Source organism: Macrotis lagotis, chromosome X (assembly GCF_037893015.1).
Source record: "Macrotis lagotis isolate mMagLag1 chromosome X, bilby.v1.9.chrom.fasta, whole genome shotgun sequence".
In the NCBI taxonomy this organism is placed as follows: Eukaryota; Metazoa; Chordata; class Mammalia; order Peramelemorphia; family Peramelidae; genus Macrotis; species Macrotis lagotis.
Window position 1 is genome coordinate 670,963,615 of NC_133666.1, and position 18,106 is coordinate 670,981,720.

The 18,106-nt window shown below is 45.3% G+C and overlaps 1 protein-coding gene across 1 annotated transcript in view; it reads left to right on the forward strand.

Annotated features, from left to right (window-relative positions):
• Positions 1–4,254: 4,254 nt before the first annotated feature.
• The window catches only part of ATP2A2 (ATPase sarcoplasmic/endoplasmic reticulum Ca2+ transporting 2), a 49,131-nt gene continuing 35,279 nt past the window's right edge, over positions 4,255–18,106 (forward strand). Inside the window, exons 1-5 of the mRNA XM_074205637.1 lie at positions 4,255–4,465; positions 4,941–4,958; positions 5,053–5,135; positions 11,939–12,043; positions 17,568–17,706. Of these exons, the coding sequence (XP_074061738.1) occupies positions 4,348–4,465; positions 4,941–4,958; positions 5,053–5,135; positions 11,939–12,043; positions 17,568–17,706 (463 nt within the window). The 5' untranslated portion in view covers positions 4,255–4,347. The remainder of the gene's footprint in view (positions 4,466–4,940; positions 4,959–5,052; positions 5,136–11,938; positions 12,044–17,567; positions 17,707–18,106) is intronic.

Here is an 18,106-nt window from a genome sequence, read left to right on the forward strand (position 1 = left end):
CAAATGTATTCCCTCTTCTTGGTCATCAGCTATTTCAGCAGACATGTTATCAAGTCCCTGCTAAGTCTTCTCTGGGTTAAACAGGCCTAGTTCCTTCAACCAATTCTCATGGGACAAGGTTCTATTTCCTGCTGGCTGTCCTCCTCCAAACAGCATATCAATGTCCTGCCTAAAATGTGATACCCCAAACTGAACATAATACCGCAGATGTGGCCTGACCAGGGTAAAGGACAGTGGGACTACTGCCCCCAGGAGAGCACTTCCCTTTCTTACTTTTCCACCTCCCATGGCCTTACTGATTTTCAACCCAGGCACCTTAGTTCAGAGAATTCTGTGATCAAGCAGTGCCTGGTAATTAGAGGTAGTAGTGAACAGGTCTCTTAACCTCCCTGGATCTGTTTTCATTTCTAAACTGGTTTGTAGTAGGCAACCTCTAAAGTTATCTAAATCATTTGAACACCCACTAGGTATGGTTCTTCTCAAAAAATGAATATTCTCAGAGATTTCCCGAGGAAATGAACTACGGTCAGATGACTCAGTGGTCAGTCTTTGAACTTCCTCCAGACAGGGCCCCTAGGTAATTCTTTATCTCTTCCATCTTCCTGAGGGGGGCGTGGTATATTTGCAAGCCCATCAGAGTTGGACTCAGGCAAGTCCCAGGTTCCCTCCGAAACTGTGATCATGGGCAAATTATTTAATCTACTGAACCTGATTTCTCAACTGTAAAATGGGGTATTAATAGCTGTAGTACTTAACTTACAGATTTGTTGTGAAATACAGATAAGACTACACGAAGCAATTTATCTCCCTTAAAATTGACATTTAGGGGCGGCTAGGTGGCACAGTGGATAAAGCACGGGCCCTGGAGTCAGGAGGACCTGAGTTCAAATATGACCTCAGACATTTAATTATTACCTAGCTGTGTGACCTTGGGCAAGCCACTTAACCCCATTTGCCTTGCAAAAAAAAATTGACATTTAGATAGCATTTTCTTGTGATTCATCTCATCTCCTCAAACTACATTCTCTAGTATTTCTCTCTGTTCATATCTTTAGTACCAGAGTAATATTGGGTCGCCATCAGTAAGTCAACAAACATTAAGCATTTACCATATTCCAGGCATGTAACTGCTGAGAAGAGAAAGGCAAAAAAGCCGAATTCCCATTTTGTCCAGGGTCACTCACATACCTAGGAAGCATCAGAAGCCAAATTTGAATTCAGGGACCCCTGATTTAAGGGCTAGGACTTTATCCAATGTACTACCTAGCTGTTCCTGACTCACCTTATAATGGGAGAGACAATATGCATAAAAATTCTACCTATAAGAAGCACAAGAGGAAGGTAATGCCTTTATTCCTTACCTCACCCTAACCCCACCCTCAATGATGTAGTGGAAAAAAGAACCCCATTGAGATTGAGTCTAGTCTGAGCTCCCCAACTCCCTAGGTGTGAGATCTGGATCATCTCTCAGACCCTGAACCTGAGCTAACTCCTTTGCAAACAGGGCTTGATCCCAACCACCTTGCCTAACTCCATGAGCACAGGAAGTGTTTCAGCTTTGTCTTTTTACCCTCATAGAAAAGGTACTTCATAAGCACTTGCTAATTGGTGCATTCTGGGTCTGAGGATCACATAAAAAGTGCTCTCATTTGGCTTTTGTGGCTTTTCTGCAGAAGCTGGCATAGGGGGAATGATGAAGGTCCACCTCCATCATCCCCCAGGTTGGAGGCAGATTTCAAATTCTTGCAGACACAAGGAACAAGCACTAAATTTGTAGACAGAAGCTGAGCTCTGGTGTAGACTCCACTGCCCACCCACTTGACCTTTCTGTAGACTCCACTGCCCACCTGGTGTAGACTCCATGCCCACCCGCTTGACCTTTCTGGTGTAGACTCCACTGCCCACCTGCTTGACCTTTCTGGTGTAGACTCCACTGCCCACCTGGTGTAGACTCCATGCCCACCCGCTTGACCTTTCTACTCCACTGACCACCCGGTGTAGACTCCACTGCCCACCTGCTTGACCTTTCTGGTGTAGACTCCACTGCCCACCTGCTTGACCTTTCTGGTGTAGACTCCATGCCCACCCGCTTGACCTTTCTGGTGTAGACTCCATGCCCACCCGCTTGACCTTTCTGGTGTAGACTCCACTGCCCACCTGGTGTAGACTCCATGCCCACCCACTTGACCTTTCTGGTGTAGACTCCACTGCCCACCCGCTTGACCTTTCTGGTGTAGACTCCATGCCCACCCGCTTGACCTTTCTGGTGTAGACTCCACTGCCCACCTGCTTGACCTTTCTGGTGTAGACTCCATGCCCACCCGCTTGACCTTTCTGGTGTAGACTCCACTGCCCACCTGCTTGACCTTTCTGGTGTAGACTCCACTGCCCACCCGCTTGACCTTTCTGGTGTAGACTCCACTGCCCACCTGCTTAACCTTTCTGGTGTAGACTCCACTGCCCACCTGCTTAACCTTTCTGGTGTAGACTCCACTGCCCACCCGCTTGTCCTTTCTGGTGTAGACTCCACTGCCCACCTGCTTGACCTTTCTGGTGTAGACTCCACTGCCCACCCGCTTGACCTTTCTGGTGTAGACTCCACTGCCCACCCGCTTGACCTTTCTGGTGTAGACTCCACTGCCCACCTGCTTAACCTTTCTGGTGTAGACTCCACTGCCCACCTGCTTAACCTTTCTGGTGTAGACTCCACTGCCCACCTGCTTGACCTTTCTGGTGTAGACTCCACTGTCCACCTGCTTGACCTTTCTGGTGTAGACTCCACTGCCCATCCGCTTGACCTTTCTGGTGTAGACTCCACTGCCCACCCGCTTGACCTTTCTGGTGTAGACTCCACTGCCCACCTGCTTAACCTTTCTGGTGTAGACTCCACTGCCCACCCGCTTGTCCTTTCTGGTGTAGACTCCACTGACCACCCAGTGTAGACTCCACTGCCCACCTGCTTGACCTTTCTGGTGTAGACTCCACTGTCCACCTGCTTGACCTTTCTGGTGCAGACTATTGATTACCTGCTTGACCTTTCTGGTGTAGACTCCACTGCCCACCCGGTGTGGACTGCACTGCCCACCCGCCCGACCTTGGATGGACTGGGGAGGCTATTGAGGGAAAGCTCAAAATGAATCAACCTCGCTTGAGAGACACAAGGAGAGGCAGAAGGCTCTGGGGTTCCCAAGGGGCGGGGGCTGGCCCTGGCTCCGCTCTCTGGGCCAGGCCGCCATGTGGCAGCAGTCCCGGAGAGGCGGCCCGGGAGGTCGGGGCCCGGCCTGGGGGGCCCGCAGTGCCCGGGGCCGTGCTGCCTTCTCCTCCGCGGGCCGGGCCGGGGGTCGGAGCCAGGCGGCCGCCGGCAGGGGACCCCCGGCCCCGCGGCCACGGGGTGCGGGGCGGCTTCCCCAAGGCCTCCCCAGGAGCCGCCAGGCCCCGGCCCTCCCGCTGCGGCCCGGCGCCTGCCCCCGCGGGGCTCCCGGTCCGGGGCCCGGGAGACACGGTAAAACCAGCCCGGGCCCCGCAGGCCCGGGGCGACCTGGAGGGCCACGACCCCCGAGGGCCCGGCCGCCCCGGGCCGCCCGCTGCCGGCCTGCCTTCCGCGCTCCCTCCGCAGCAGGCCCCGGCCCCGCCTCGGCCCGGCAGCCCCAGTGCGCCTGCTCCGCGGGCTCCGGGGGCCTCGATCCGGGGCCTGCAGCCGGGCGGGGAGGGGCGGGGCCGGGCGGCGGGCGGGGGGCGGGGCCGGGCGGGGGCGGGGCCGGGCCGGCGGCGCCGCGCTGGTGCCTCTCGGCCAATGAGCGGCGTCCACATGCCGCGGCGGCGAGAGGGGAGGCAGCAGCGAATAAATGCTATTAGAGCCGCCGCCGCCGCCGCTGCCGCCGCCGCCGCCGCCGCCGCGCCGCTCGCTCCCGTGCCCGCCGCCGCCGCCTTCGCCGCAGTCTCCTCCTCGGGTCAGCGCCGCCGCGGCCCTCCGGCCGGGGGCCTCCGCGGAGCGGGCGAGCGCCGCCGCGGCTAGCTGAGAGCGCCCGGGCCGAGCGCGGGGCCCACGGCCCGGCCTGCCGGCGGGCGGCCGAGCGCGGCGCGGGGCTCGGGCCGGGCCGGGCGGCGGTTGGCGGGCGCGGGGCCGTGCGGGGCCCGGGCGGAGCCGCCGAGCCGAGGGCCCGCGGGGGGAGGGCGCCCGCGGGCTGATCGAGCGGAAGGAGGCGGCGGAGGCGGCGGCCGCGGCGCCGCTGCGGGGGGCGGGGGGCGGCCAGCGCCGAGCCGGGCCGGGCCGGGCCGGGCGCGCCCTAGCGGGCCGGGAGCAGTCGCGGGCGGCCCCGGGCGGGCCCGGGCTGGGGCTCGGCAGCCATGGAGAACGCGCACACCAAGACGGTGGAGGAGGTGCTGGGCTACTTCGGCGTCAACGAGAGCACCGGGCTGAGCCTGGAGCAGGTCAAGAAGCTCAAGGAGCGCTGGGGCTCCAACGGTGCGTGGCGGCGCGGGGGCGCGGGGGGCCGGGGCGCCGCGCCGAGGGGCCGCCCGCCGCCCCGGGGCTCCCCGCCCGCCGCGGCGGGGCGCGTGCAGGCCGCGGCGGGCCCGGGAGCCGAGGAAGATGGCTGACGGGGCTCCACCTCGTGGGGCGCCCCGGCCGGGCCGCGGACCTTCCTAGGGGCCCCCTGAACCCGGGGCGGGGGCGCGGGCCCAGAGCCCCCCACGTCTGGCCGCTGCTGCACGGCCCTGGCCCAGCTGCCCCTTAGGAGACCGAGATGCAGCACAAGGTCGTTCCCCCAAAAGATCGTCCCTGGTCACCTCCGCAAAAGCATGGGCTTCGCCCTAGCGAAGGGTTTTGTCCAAAGGAGGGGGGGTTAAATTTTAACCGTCTCCTTGGAGAAAAACCAAATGTTGATGCTTTTCTTCTTTTCTTTCCCTCCTGCTCCCCTGCAAATCTCTGCATCCTACAGAATTGCCAGCGGAAGAAGGTAAGGCACTGGGGGAAAAGTTGTTTTTCTCCATTATTTCTTCTGTTAAGGCTATTACGAAGACAACTCTTACAATCTCTATTTGTCCTTACAGGGAAGACCTTATTGGAGCTTGTGATTGAGCAGTTTGAAGATTTATTAGTTCGGATTTTACTGCTGGCTGCCTGCATATCTTTTGTGAGTATGAGAAATTTTTTCTTTTTTTCAAAGTATCGGTCAGCCAAATGTCAGAGGGATGAAAGTTGTAAAGCGGAAATGATGGGAATAAGCAAAGATGCCATGTCAAAGTGCTGCCTTGGTGTTGGCCATTTGTAGTCATATAATGCAAACGATTGATTTTTTTAATAAAGTAATTGGACAAATCACTCTGAGGATTTTTTTTTTTTAACAGGGCTAATTGGATTCCCCAAACACCCCTTTGTAGAGCCAAATAAGGGCCTTTTAAATTTTTTTATTTTTACATTTTGGCTTCTCCTTTATTTAACAAGTTGGAAGATCACATGAAGACAGGGTCATTGTCATCTGTAAATAGCACTTACCAAAGAAATATTCCCAGTTGTTTTCCCTTTCTGGTAATAGCAAGGTGACAGTTGCTTCTGAGGGTGACAAGAGTGATGACGCTGGGGATGGCTCTGTGGTTGACCAAATTTGGTCACTGACCTTCATGGTGGTGGTATGCTCATCTAAGTCTGATTGTCCACCCCCCCATCCCCCACCTCCCCTTTCCCTGACTTGACTACCAAACAGAACTCCTCAGATGGCAGGATCAAGTTCAGCTTGCCCTGTTCCATAGACAAAATATTTGAATTCCTGGTTGTGTGAGCCGGGAGTCTACATTTGCAAGCAAGAGCTGGTGGGGTTGCTAAGAAACAAGAGCGAGATGCAAAGACTAAGAGCCTCTGGAGGTGATGGGGGCGACTATGTTCTTGATAAGTTATTAACCGGTTTGTTCTCTTCATCATGAAATTCTCATGTGGGTTATTCTTTTTTGAGCCCAGAGAACATTTGAAATATGTGGAAGACAGAGGCCCTCATAGACTTGTAAGGAAAGCTTTGAAAATATGATGAAATTAAAAAAAATCTCATTCACAAAATTTTTTCTTCTCCCCTCCCCCCCAACTTGAGGACAGGAAGGATTGATTCTGAGGTGATTGCATCTGCCCATGCGGCATGTGTGCTCTGACTTTCAGCCAGGTATGGCTTTAGAGAGCCCCTAAAGAACTCATTTGAGGTGAATTCATCAGCAGTTAGGTCTGCTATCAGCCGCCCCAAGGGGCTACCTTCATCTCTCCTCTAGTTTTCTCTTCTCCATCTTGCCTGTCAGCAGAGGGAGATTGGGGGAATCTGAAGAACCCTTTACAAATGGTAGTTCTAGGAGGAGCAAAGAATTCAGAAGATACACTTTTAGTACTTGAAATCTAAAAATGAGTCTTTTCCCACTAAGTGTAGTATATACATCATAATTATCCCAAGAGTGCCATTAATTATCTTTAGGATCTGGCCCTTGAATTCTTCTCTTGGAGGAAAATTAAGGCATGGTATCACAGCAGTTGATTTGCTGAGCCTATTGAATTGCTCCTAATCTCTGATGTGGCTCTTTTCTCTGATATTTTTAAACTTAAATTTCAGTTTTAATTCCCAACGTGATCTTGAGAAAATTGGAATCCTCTTTAGTATAGATCAATCAGTTTGCAATATGGAAGGATCAGCAGCTTACATTGCCATTTCATGTACTTGAGTTTTTAACTGCAAATACTGTATGGGTTCATTCAGGGACTAAGCAACTGCTAATAGTCCTGAAGAGTTTACAGAAGGAATAAACAGAAGATGGCCAAAGCACATTGGAAATGACACTGCTGCCTTTCCTTGAACTAATGGCAGTTTGTTGAGAAGTAGAATAAAATGTGAATTTGATTTAACTTCATGAAACAAGGCAGACTGAATATTTAGACTGGAGAACGTCTTACACCTCTGGATGACTAAAATGGTTTTTAAAATCTCATTTCTGGGCCAAGACAGCTTTGTCCTTGGGTCTTTGTGTACCCAGGACCACAGAGATGTTACATCAGTGGCTCGGTCATGTATACGTTGAAGCAAAATTAGTCTCAGATGCTTCATGGTTGATGTTGGTAACAGGAAGATAGGTCATTGTTGGAAGTTTTAATTGAGCTGTTGAAATGGTTGGGTCTCATTTAGGATCTGTTCCCTTTCAAATGTGTGATAGTCTCATTCTCAACATTATCTAGAGAGAGAGAGAGAGAGAGAGAGAGTCTATATATAGCATTGTATATTTTAAACCTTAAGTCTGTGAGGATGTTGAAAGGATAGTTTATTGTGAAATTTTAATAAGAGTTTATGGTTTCTTGGAATTCATGTTCTCATTTTCAGAGCTTCAAGCAGCACCCTCCTCTTCTCTTAACCTTCACAGCCCTGTGGAAGTGATATCCCACTTATTTTGTGGTGGTCGCTACTAGAAATTGTCCAAGATTGTCACCTTTTTTAGAATTTTGATTCTTTGGGAGCTGCAGCACAAATGAGTCTTGGTCATGCATTTGAATCTCACTTCTAATATTTAATAACTGTGTGACCTTGAGCCAGTGAACTCATCTCTAGCTGATCTTCAAAGTCCCTTTCAGTTCTGTATCCTGTGATTCTTTGATAACTACCTGGGAAACAGATTTGGAAATGAAAGTTGTTTTAATTGACTTTGAATAGCTGAACAAGGCAGATATGAAGGAGCAGAAGGAAAAACTGGGGTGCTTTATATAGCTAATCTTATTTTATTAGCTTTTAAAGAAAAAGCAGTGATGCTTAATTACTTTTAGCTTAACAAACATTTTGTAAATATAAAATTTTGATGCGTGTCTGATGGGGAGAATAGTGTTTTGTAATAGGTTCTTCTTGGATTGTAAAAAAAACTAAACAGTTTACCTGATGTATCTTGTGACTGCTGATCATGCTAAACTAAAGAATAAACTGATAATTCTACTTTATGTTCTGCTATAGTAGAATATAGGAAATATGCGATTGCTTTTACACTAGTGACTTAAAGGGATTTGTTAAGTCATTTCGATTGTGTCCAACTCTCTGTGACCCCATTTATAGTTTTCTTGGCGCAAAGATACTGAAGTGGTTTGCCATTTCCTTCTCTGACTCATTTGACAAATAAGGAAACTGAGACAAATAAGGTTAAGTAATTTGCCCAAGGTCACACAGCTAGACAGTGTTTGGGGTCAGATTTGAATTCAGGAAGAGGGATCTTCTGAGTCCTTCCTAGTGCCACTTAACTGCAGTAGTCATCAAAGAGAAGACCCTCTTTCTGGAGACAGACATATACATACACACACACATACACACACACACTCATACACTCATGATGACAGTGAGAACATAAAGTGACCCTGGAATTTTGAGGTTATTGTTTGGTCCTGACCTCTTATTTGTGGAAGGTGTTAGGGATTTTTTTTTCTTTTTCCTACCTAGCTATATGTAGTACAGCTTCTGTTAAGCCACAATTACCTTGAATGTGGTTTAAGTGTGACTCTATATATAAGCATCTTACTATTTTACTGTGATTTCCAATTCTGTTTGCAATTTCTGGTGTACCTTTCTCGTGGTCCTCTCAAGAACCTTTCCCCCTTTCTAATGTGCTAGTACTGATAGTTCCCAGGGCTCCTTCTTCCAAGTCCTGGAATAGAGGAGTACACACCCAGGTTCAAAGAAATCACTGGGTCGCTTGGACTCGCCAGTTGGATGTGGTCAGCTTCTAGTGTGGTTAATACTACTGGTGCCTGTGGGTTTATAGAGTCTGAAATCCACATTGTTTTTCTGTTTCACCTTATAAACCATACATTTGGTTGACTGACTCTTGATGTGTTCTTCTGTCCTTGGTTATACTAAAGACTCCATTTTTATTTATTTGTGAAAGAAAGGATTAGACCTACTTCCTGTCCTTAAAGGTAAGCCAGTTAGTGTGAATTTTATCAGCAATAGTCAGTACATCATCACTGATCCCTAGTCTTCCAAAATACTTCCCTAACTGAAGAAGTCTTTTGTGTTAGATATTGGAAGGGAAAACATAATGAAACTTTATGGAAAAATTTTTTTACAAATCATACAATATCATGCCCTCAAAGAGAAAAGTCTAGATTGGTACTACCTTCAAGCATTTAAGCACCAGTGTGAAGTGTTGAAAATTCGAAAGCCAGTCCCTGTCCTCAAGAAGCTTTACATTCTAATGCAGAAGACAGTAGAGAGTGCCTGGAAGGCCGCACTCCAGCCTGGAAGACTCTATGTAGTTTGTTGCTTAAATGTGTGCCTTGCCACCTGCTGCCAAGAAGGAAATTCATCCTCCTTCTAACAAGGTGCGAAGCTTATCTTTGAGTCGTTAATGCCTCACTGACCTTTAAGAAAGGCCCTTTTTCCTCCTCAAGGCCAACAATTTTTTTCCCTAGCTGGAGAATTAAGTTTCTTATTTCTAATATGCTCTCCTTGGCAAGCATTTGGAAGGCTAGCAGCAGAGCAGCTGCGATCTTGCATCCATCACAGTTTATCACTTCCTCAGAGAAGTTGTCTTTTTGGCACTAGGCCTGATCCTTGGAGGCTGCAGTAGTCTGCTTATGGGTCGGAGAGTCCAGAGCAGGGGAGAGGCTCCCTTTATACTAGGTTTGGGCCCTCCAGTGCTTCACCCTGGCCCTTTCTCATGCTCGCTTGCCTCGATTTCAGTATCATTTAGGAAATTTATGTTCATTTTTCCCCTATTTTGGTCTCTGTGCCTTTGCCCTTTCAATCATTCAAGAGTAGGCACTGAGATGCCCATTGAATCGGACCAAACTAATTTCCCATGGCTCTGTTTCTAGCCAGAGGTATTTTTATTGCTATTGATTCCAGAAGGGTTTAAAAAATATATTCATCGCACATTAATTAGATCAATTAACTCTTTATTAGCCCCCAATACTAGTATTTGTTTAAAATACAAAATCTATGTCATAATATATTGAAATGTATTTCCTGTCTTCAGAACCTGTTCTAGTTAAATTGAAAAGCTTCAATTTGAAATCCTTATATTTCACCATCAGTCAATTAAAGAACTAAAAGCATACGTTATATTAAAGTTATAATAGACCTTTGTCATACTAGCTTTGGCACCAATAGGGTAAGGGGGATATTGTCTCAATGTGATCCCACCATTGATTGAATGCTATATTAATGTTTATGCTCTTGTAGTTAAATTCATCTTAGTCGTGTTCAACTCTTTGTGACCCCTTTTGTGGTTTTCTTGGCAGAGATACTAGAGTGTTTTACCATTTTATTCTTAAGCTCACTTTACAGATGAGGAAACTAAGGCAAACAGGGTTAAATGGCTTGCCCTGGTTCACACAGCTGGGAGTTGTCTGAGGCCAGATTTGAACTCACAGCTTCCTGATTGCTGGCTTGGCATTTCTATCCACAGTGTCTCCCAGCCTCATATGCCTCTTAATATGCTTTTCCTAATATTGCAATTGTCTGCTTTTTTTTAAATGGATTTTTTGCTAAGTTTTTTCCCTTCTGTTTTTTTTTTAAATTTTTACAAGACATAACTCTGGGAAGGGAAAATACAGAGGGAAAAGGAGACAATATATGAAAAAGAAAGGATATCATTAAAACCTAATTTATTTTTTGTCAGTCCACTATTTGGAAGTTTTATTTTCAACTAGCTTTGAAGAAATTTGAAAAATAAACTTGGGGTTAAAAATCCCAGATATTCTAAAATATCATTGGTTGCTTTTGTTCCTATATTTTACATAACCATATCTACTACTTAGGGAATTTAAATTACTTTTAATTATCTGATCTTATTAGCATAATTTTCATTGCTTGTTCCCCTTTGATTCATACATAAATGGTCCTAGAAATTGCTTTGAGAATATAGTGATACTCAGCTTTCATCTTTTTTAAATATATTATTATCCTCCTTAATTTAGCAGCCATTACTACTTTTATGTATAAGACATCATATATATCATTAGTTTCTGATCCTCCCTCTTTGGCTGTTTTGGATTAGGAAAAGGCTCAAAAGCCAGTGGTGGGTAAACCCTGGGGGATCCCCAAAGAATAATGAGGATCCCCCCCCCAGCCTCAAAGAGAGGAGAGTCTACCAGAGCAGGTAGTTAGATATGTCAGACCCTGTGACTCTGGGTGAGTTAACTGCTCTGGGAACCCCAGGCTCCTCCTCTTGTGCTGGTGATTGTGAAGGTGCTTTGTAATACTTACTACTTAATATGTTAATAATTGAAAGGGTTAAGAGGTACCAAGTGCTCTGGCTGCTTGGTGAAGGAAGAGATGGCTCTGGGGTGAAGGGAGCCCTCAGGCAGGAATCAGTGGTTCAATTGAAGTGTTGAAGGATAGGCAGAATTGGGCCATCCACCTACCTACCCTGTGGTCTGTTGATCCTTCAAAACTCCAGGGACCATGGAAAGATATTGGTTGGGTTGGAGCATAGGTGATGAGAGGAAAAGAATAGCGATGTGGGTTAAGATCCAGTCATGGAAGGCCTTAGCACCAGCCAGAGCTGTTGTACTTTTGGGTAATGGAGATTTTACAGGATTCTTGTTTTTTTCATAAGGATGGCATGATTTGAGATATTTTTGCTGGAGAGTAATGGGACTTTGTAGACCATGGGGTGGACAGATTGGAGACAGGAGGACGAGGTCATTAGAACAATCCAGAAGAGTGTTCAGGAACTAGGGTAGTTCCAACCTGCATCTCCAGCTACCTTGAAATTGAATGTGATTGTATTTTCTGCCAGATGCCCAACACTCAGAAGAACGTTTTGATGACATTTTCAGTATCCATGAATTGTCATGAGCAGCCTGGGGCTGCATGCAAGCATCCTGCTGTTCTTGGGCTTTTAATGGATTACATTAAGAAAAATCATTGTGGTGCTTTAAAGTGAAAGTCTGCACACTTGTTCACTGCAACAAATATCATTTCCTTTACAGGTCCTGGCCTGGTTTGAAGAAGGTGAAGAAACAATCACAGCATTTGTGGAGCCTTTTGTAATCCTGCTTATCTTAGTGGCCAATGCCATTGTGGGCGTGTGGCAGGTAAGGAAATGTTTACCCTGCTGATGGGTTAACCCATCCTTTCGCCTTCCTTCCAGAAGCAGGTCCCTTTGCATTCTAATCTAAGATCCACAGTCTAATGAAGAGAAGTGGTCTGGGTTTTTCTTTTTGTCCGCAATAAAACTGTCTTGCTCTCCCCTCCTGTGATTTTTTTTTATTTATGTTTTCTCTTTGAGATAGCTTGTTAAGAACAAAAGCCTACTAAGTGCCAGACTTGGTTAAGCTCTGGGGACACAGATGAGAAAGAAACCCTTCCCCCCCCCCCCCAAGGAGTGTACCACACATCAAACCGTTAATTATAATTATAATGATAATAAATAAACTTAGTATGGCCTATTCAGATAATGATCTACTACATAAATACAAAGGTCTACTGTATTGTTTGATTTTTGTGTGTCCATGATTTCAGCTTGCCATGTGTCCCTCACAGTGCCCAACTAGGCTCAGAGCCCTCTAGCTAGCAGAACTGGGGGTTCGAGATGAGGTGGCCATCCATCAGTGCTTCATGACAGTAATAGAATTGATACATTGGCAGCCTTTCCAGGACAGTTGCTTTACTTGTGTTCCAGGTAGATGCTGATATACTGGGAGAGAGCATTAGCCCAAAGGTATCTGGGCAGAAGGAGAGGTCAGGGCTTGGAAGCCAGTTGTTTCTAGTTGGACTAGAATGGGAAGCAGTGACTCCTCCCCATGAGGCTGCAAAGTGATGATCAACTACATTCAAATCACTTATTTGCTAAGACTGTCTGGCTGGTTGGCCAGCCATTGACTTCTTGTCCAAAGGTCATTCTGAATTGGCAGAAATGGGGATAATAAAAAGAAGAGCTGGTTTTCAGAAAAGAAATGGGAGGCTGGTTGAATGGTGGCAGGTTGAGCAGAGTGGAGGAGCCACTCTCTCAGGGCCATCTTGTTGCTCATAGAGCGAGAATCAAGAGATGGGAAGTTGTGGAGGTTGACCTCGCAAGCTCTATAGAATTTGGGGGACGAGACAATTTTTTTATTGTAATGGGACTTGGCTTTTGCTTCTCTGCTCTGAGCTTCTTGGGCAAGGATGTTGCTGGCAAAGAGAGGTGGTCCAGGAGAAAGGGGTGGGGGGGACAAGTAAATGGTAACTGAGACGACACAATGAGACTGGGGACAGCCACTGCTGAGCTCTTCAGTCTTTGGAGGACTGTCTGTTCCCTTTATATAGTGGGAATGGGGTGGGGTTGGGGTCCATGATCTTAATGCTAGGGACTGTGATATGGCAGAGGCAGGACTCCATGAAAAATCTCAGCCTCTGAGGCCCTCCTCAAAGGTTTGCTTTCCTAAAAGGAACCTTTAGATAAGATCAATGAGAGCTATTTCTGTTGTACCTTTGACAAATCTTAGCTGTCAGGTAGTGCAATGGGTAGAGCACTGCAGGAAAACCCAAGTTCAAGTTGGGTTCTGACTGTGATCCTAGGCAAGATGCCTAATGGTAAACTGGGGGGCAATAATAGCCCATACCTCCCAGGGATGTTGTGAGGATCAGATGAGGTCATATTTGTAAATCACATTGCAAACAAAATGCTATCATCATTATTAATAAAAATTTAATTTGATTTGGTTTTGTTTGTTTGTTTGTTTTTAGGTTTTTGCAAGGCAAATGGGGTTAAGTGGCTTGCCCAAGGCCACACAGCTAGGTAATTATTAAGTGTCTGAGACCGGATTTGAACCCAGGTACTCCTGACTCCAAGGCCGGTGCTTTATCCACTACGCCACCTAGCCACCCCAACAATGAATTATTTTAAGAGAAAGTGTTACTAATTAAAAATATTATTGGGTCGGCTAGGTGGCACAGTGGATAAGAGCACTGACCCTGGAGTCAGGAGGACCTGAGTTCAAATCCAGACTCAGACACTTAATTATTACCTAGCTGTGTGGTTACTTAACCCCATTGCCTTGCAAAACAAAAAAACAAAAACACAAAAACACAAAACCAGGGCGGCTAGGTGGCGCAGTGGATAAAGCACCAGCCTTGGAGTCAGGAGTACCTGGGTTCAAATCCGGTCTCAGACACTTAATAATTACCTAGCTGTGTGGCCTTGGGCAAGCCACTTAACCCCATTTGCCTTGCAAAAAAAAAGAACCCCGAAAAAAAATAATGCAATGTTGCTATAATCTCAAATATAATTGTCATTCAAGGATGAACATGTGTTCTCTATGATAACCTATCATAAAAAGATTGATTTGTTGAGTGACTTCACTTTACCCCCAAAATTTATAAAATTCAGCTAAAAAATAAAATACTTAAGCATTCTTTGCATTTAGAGAATATGTTCTTGACCCTCTATCCTCATACCCTGCCCTCCCCCAAAGTGTTCATTGGCTTTGATTAATTAGTCCTTTGTTTTTAGACACTTGGAATATTTAAGCTTTTCCATGTTCTTATTGAGAAACATTCTTTTTGTCATTTACATTCCTGGCTCTATTAAATTTTAGCTTTCTAGTAAAGATCTTCATCCCTACATTGCTGCCGGTGTAGGCTAAGGTAAATGACAGTATAAATTTGCCTGAATTGACAAAGAAGAAAATTTCTTAAACTGGGATTATAACCCAGTCGCAGCAGCACTTACAGTTCTTCCCCAAACCTCAGAAGGACATAAAATATCCAGGCAGTCTTGTGACTAGGTTAGGGAGCAGATTACCTAATTGCACAGAAACCCAGGTGTATGTCTTCTCCTCCCATACTTTGAGCAAAGCTAATATATGAACATTTAAATTGACTTTTTAGAGTATGAGTGTGTGTGTGTGTGTGTGTGTGTGTGTGTGTGTGTGTGTGTGTGTAAGACTACTTTAAATTGCAAGATTTCTTCTTGCGCTTAAATTTAGATTGGCTCAATTTAGCATAACTTTAGCACATTAATTTATTTTCTTTGGGCCTTTTAATTCAATGGATGAATGAATTGGGTAGAGTGGGGTATACCTAATCAACAACCATTCATTAATAGCCAGGTGCCTTTGTTGTTGTTGGCAGCTAGCTGGAGCATTTGATAGAGACAATTGGGCCCGGAATCAGGAAGACTCCTCTTCCTGAGTTCAAATCTGACCTCAGTCACTTAGTAGCTGAAGGATCCTGGACAAGTCTCTTCACCATGTTTGCCTCAGGTTCTTCAGTAATAAAATGAGTTGGAAAAGGAAATGACAAACCACTCTAGAATCTTTGCCAAGAAAACCCCAAATGGGGTCAGGGAGAGCTGTGAAATCATCCTCATCACCATCATTTTACATTTCCAGTTGGGTAGAAAGAATAAGATTGGGCACCTAATTGGAAATATGGAATGAAGGGAATCAGGATGATTTCACAAATAATCTTGAACTGGGTGGCCAAAGCATGGTGAAACCCTTCCAACAGAAATAGGAAATTGTCTCTATCAAATGCTCCAGCTAGCTGCCATATGAAAAATTGCTCTAAATGATTAATTATTAGAGAAATACAAATTAAAGCTTCTCTGAGGTACCACCTCACACCTCTCAGACTGGCCAATATGACCAGAAAGGATAATGATAATTGTTGGAAAGGTTGTGGGAAATCTGGGACACTATTACACTGTTGGTGGAGCTGTGAACTCATCCAACCTTTCTGGAGAGCAATTTGGAACTACACCCAAAGGGCAACAAAAATGTGCATATCCTTTGATCCAGCAATACCACTACTGGGTCTATACCCTGAAGAGATGATGAAAAAGGGTAAAAACATCACTTGTACAAAAATATTCATAGCAGCCCTGTTTGTGGTGGCAAAGAATTGGGGAATGGCTTAGCAAACTGTGGTATATGTATGTCATGGAACACTATTGTTCTATTAGAAACCAGGAGGGATGGGAATTTCAGGGAAGCCTGGAGGGATTTGCACGAACTGATGCTGAGTGAGATGAGCAGAACCAGAAAAACATTGTCCACCCTAACAGCAACATGGGGGTGATGTTCAACCTTGATGGACTTGCTTGTTCCATCCGTGCAACAATCAGGGACAATTTTGGACTGTATGCAATGGAGAATACCATCTGTATCCAAAGAAAGAGCCATGGAGTTTGAACAAAGTTCAAGGACTGTTCCCTCTAATTTAGAAAAAAAACTGATATCTTATTGTCTGATCTTGCTATCTCTTATACTTTTTGTTTCTTTCTTAAGGACATGATTTCTCTCTCATCACACTCAATTTGGATCAATGTACAACATGGAAACAATGTAAAGACTGACAGATTGCTTTCTGTGGGGGGGTGGGGGAGAGAAGTAAGATTGTGGGAAAATTGTAAAACTCAAATAAAATCTTTAATAAACCCAACTGATCCCTAAACAAGAGTGGAGAGAAGAGGACCCATTGAGTCCAGGTTTCCACTCTAGGCCAGACACCAAGTTTGACACTGGGGGGTGCAGAGACAGAATGAAAACTACTTATTCGAATAGATACAAAATAAATACAAAGTGAAAAAAGACTACAAGATAGGGAGGTGGAGCTCTAGCAGTTTGAGGGCTGGGGGAGGGTACTGTTGGGGAAGACTTGATGTAGATGGTAACTCTGCTCCATCTTCAAGGAGGAAAATGCCTATTCTCTTGGGTGCAAAGCCAGTGCAAATGCATAGGACAGGAGCAACACCGGAGGCCCTTTGGGCTGATGTCAGAATGCTGAAGAGGGAAACAGAGAAATGTCCAGTGAGACTGGAAAATTAGGTTGAGTCCATGTAGTGAAGGACTTTAAATCTTATACAGAGGAATTACATATTTCATTATTTGCCTTAGAGAATCAGTGGAGTTACACTTACGGAAAACCATGTTGCAGGGAGTGTATAGGATAGAAAGACTAGAGCGTTTTAGAAGATTAAACTTAATATCACATGTGGTAAATTGGATCTTTTAATGATAAATAGAAGATATCTGCAGCATTTCTGGGTCAGAGATTTCTAGGGATGGTGGGAAGTGATGTGATTTCTTGAAATTAGTTCTGTGTGACCTTGGGCAGCTCTCTTGATGGCTCTGGGCCACTTTATCTATAAAATAATAAGGTTGAAATAGATAACCTCTAAAATTGCTTCTAGCTCTCCATTCTGGGATCTGAGGGAAACACCAAATGAATATTGTCTTCCTAAAATGCTTGTGATGTATGCTGACAGGGTGGAAGGTGTCCAAGAACTTCTGCTGCTCTCTTTTTTTTTCTTGTCCTCAATCTGTTTGATCAGATCACAGAATGCTTTTATTTGTAATGTAGGATCATGAATAACTTAATTTTTATCAGAATGACCTTGACATTTGTGAAATATTTAAACCACAAAATGACCTTGACCACTTAGTTTTCTGACATTTCTTCTAGACTATAACATTAACTAGATTTAGCAGTTCTAAATTTGATTGGCTCTTTGGCCTAGAAATGGACTTCACCAGTACAGTGACAATAAATTGCTAGTTCATCATCTTGCCTTGTTAATTAATGGTGATATTGTCATCAGTAAATGTCTCTTTTTTTTCTCCCTCCATATGTTTTCAGGAAAGAAATGCTGAGAACGCAATTGAAGCTCTTAAGGAATATGAACCTGAAATGGGTAAAGTTTATCGGCAGGACAGGAAGAGTGTTCAGCGGATCAAAGCCAAAGACATAGTTCCTGGGGATATTGTCGAAATAGCTGGTGAGTAGTTGGGTATTTTTTTGTTTTTGTTTTTTCCAGATTGCACATCTAAGCATTCTGCTTTGTTATTCTTAAGTCTGTGTGTTTATCTGTAATTACACCTAAATGAGTGCTCTTGCATATATGAATTATCTTATTATCACATTTTAGGAGTGGGCCAGCATCAAAACAGAGCCTTGCTGTTTCCTGAATTATATGTTTCAAGTGTTTTGGCATCTTCCCCTACACATTGACTACTAAAGTTTTCTGTACCAGATTTGTTTGAATTACTGTTTATTTGTCTGGTTTCTGCTAGACTACTGATAGTCAGGAATGGTGCTGGAATTGTTAATGGTTTATGTTTGGAAGCAGGGATAGTTTGAAGGCTTTAAAAATAAAGTACATAGGAGTAGCTGGGTGG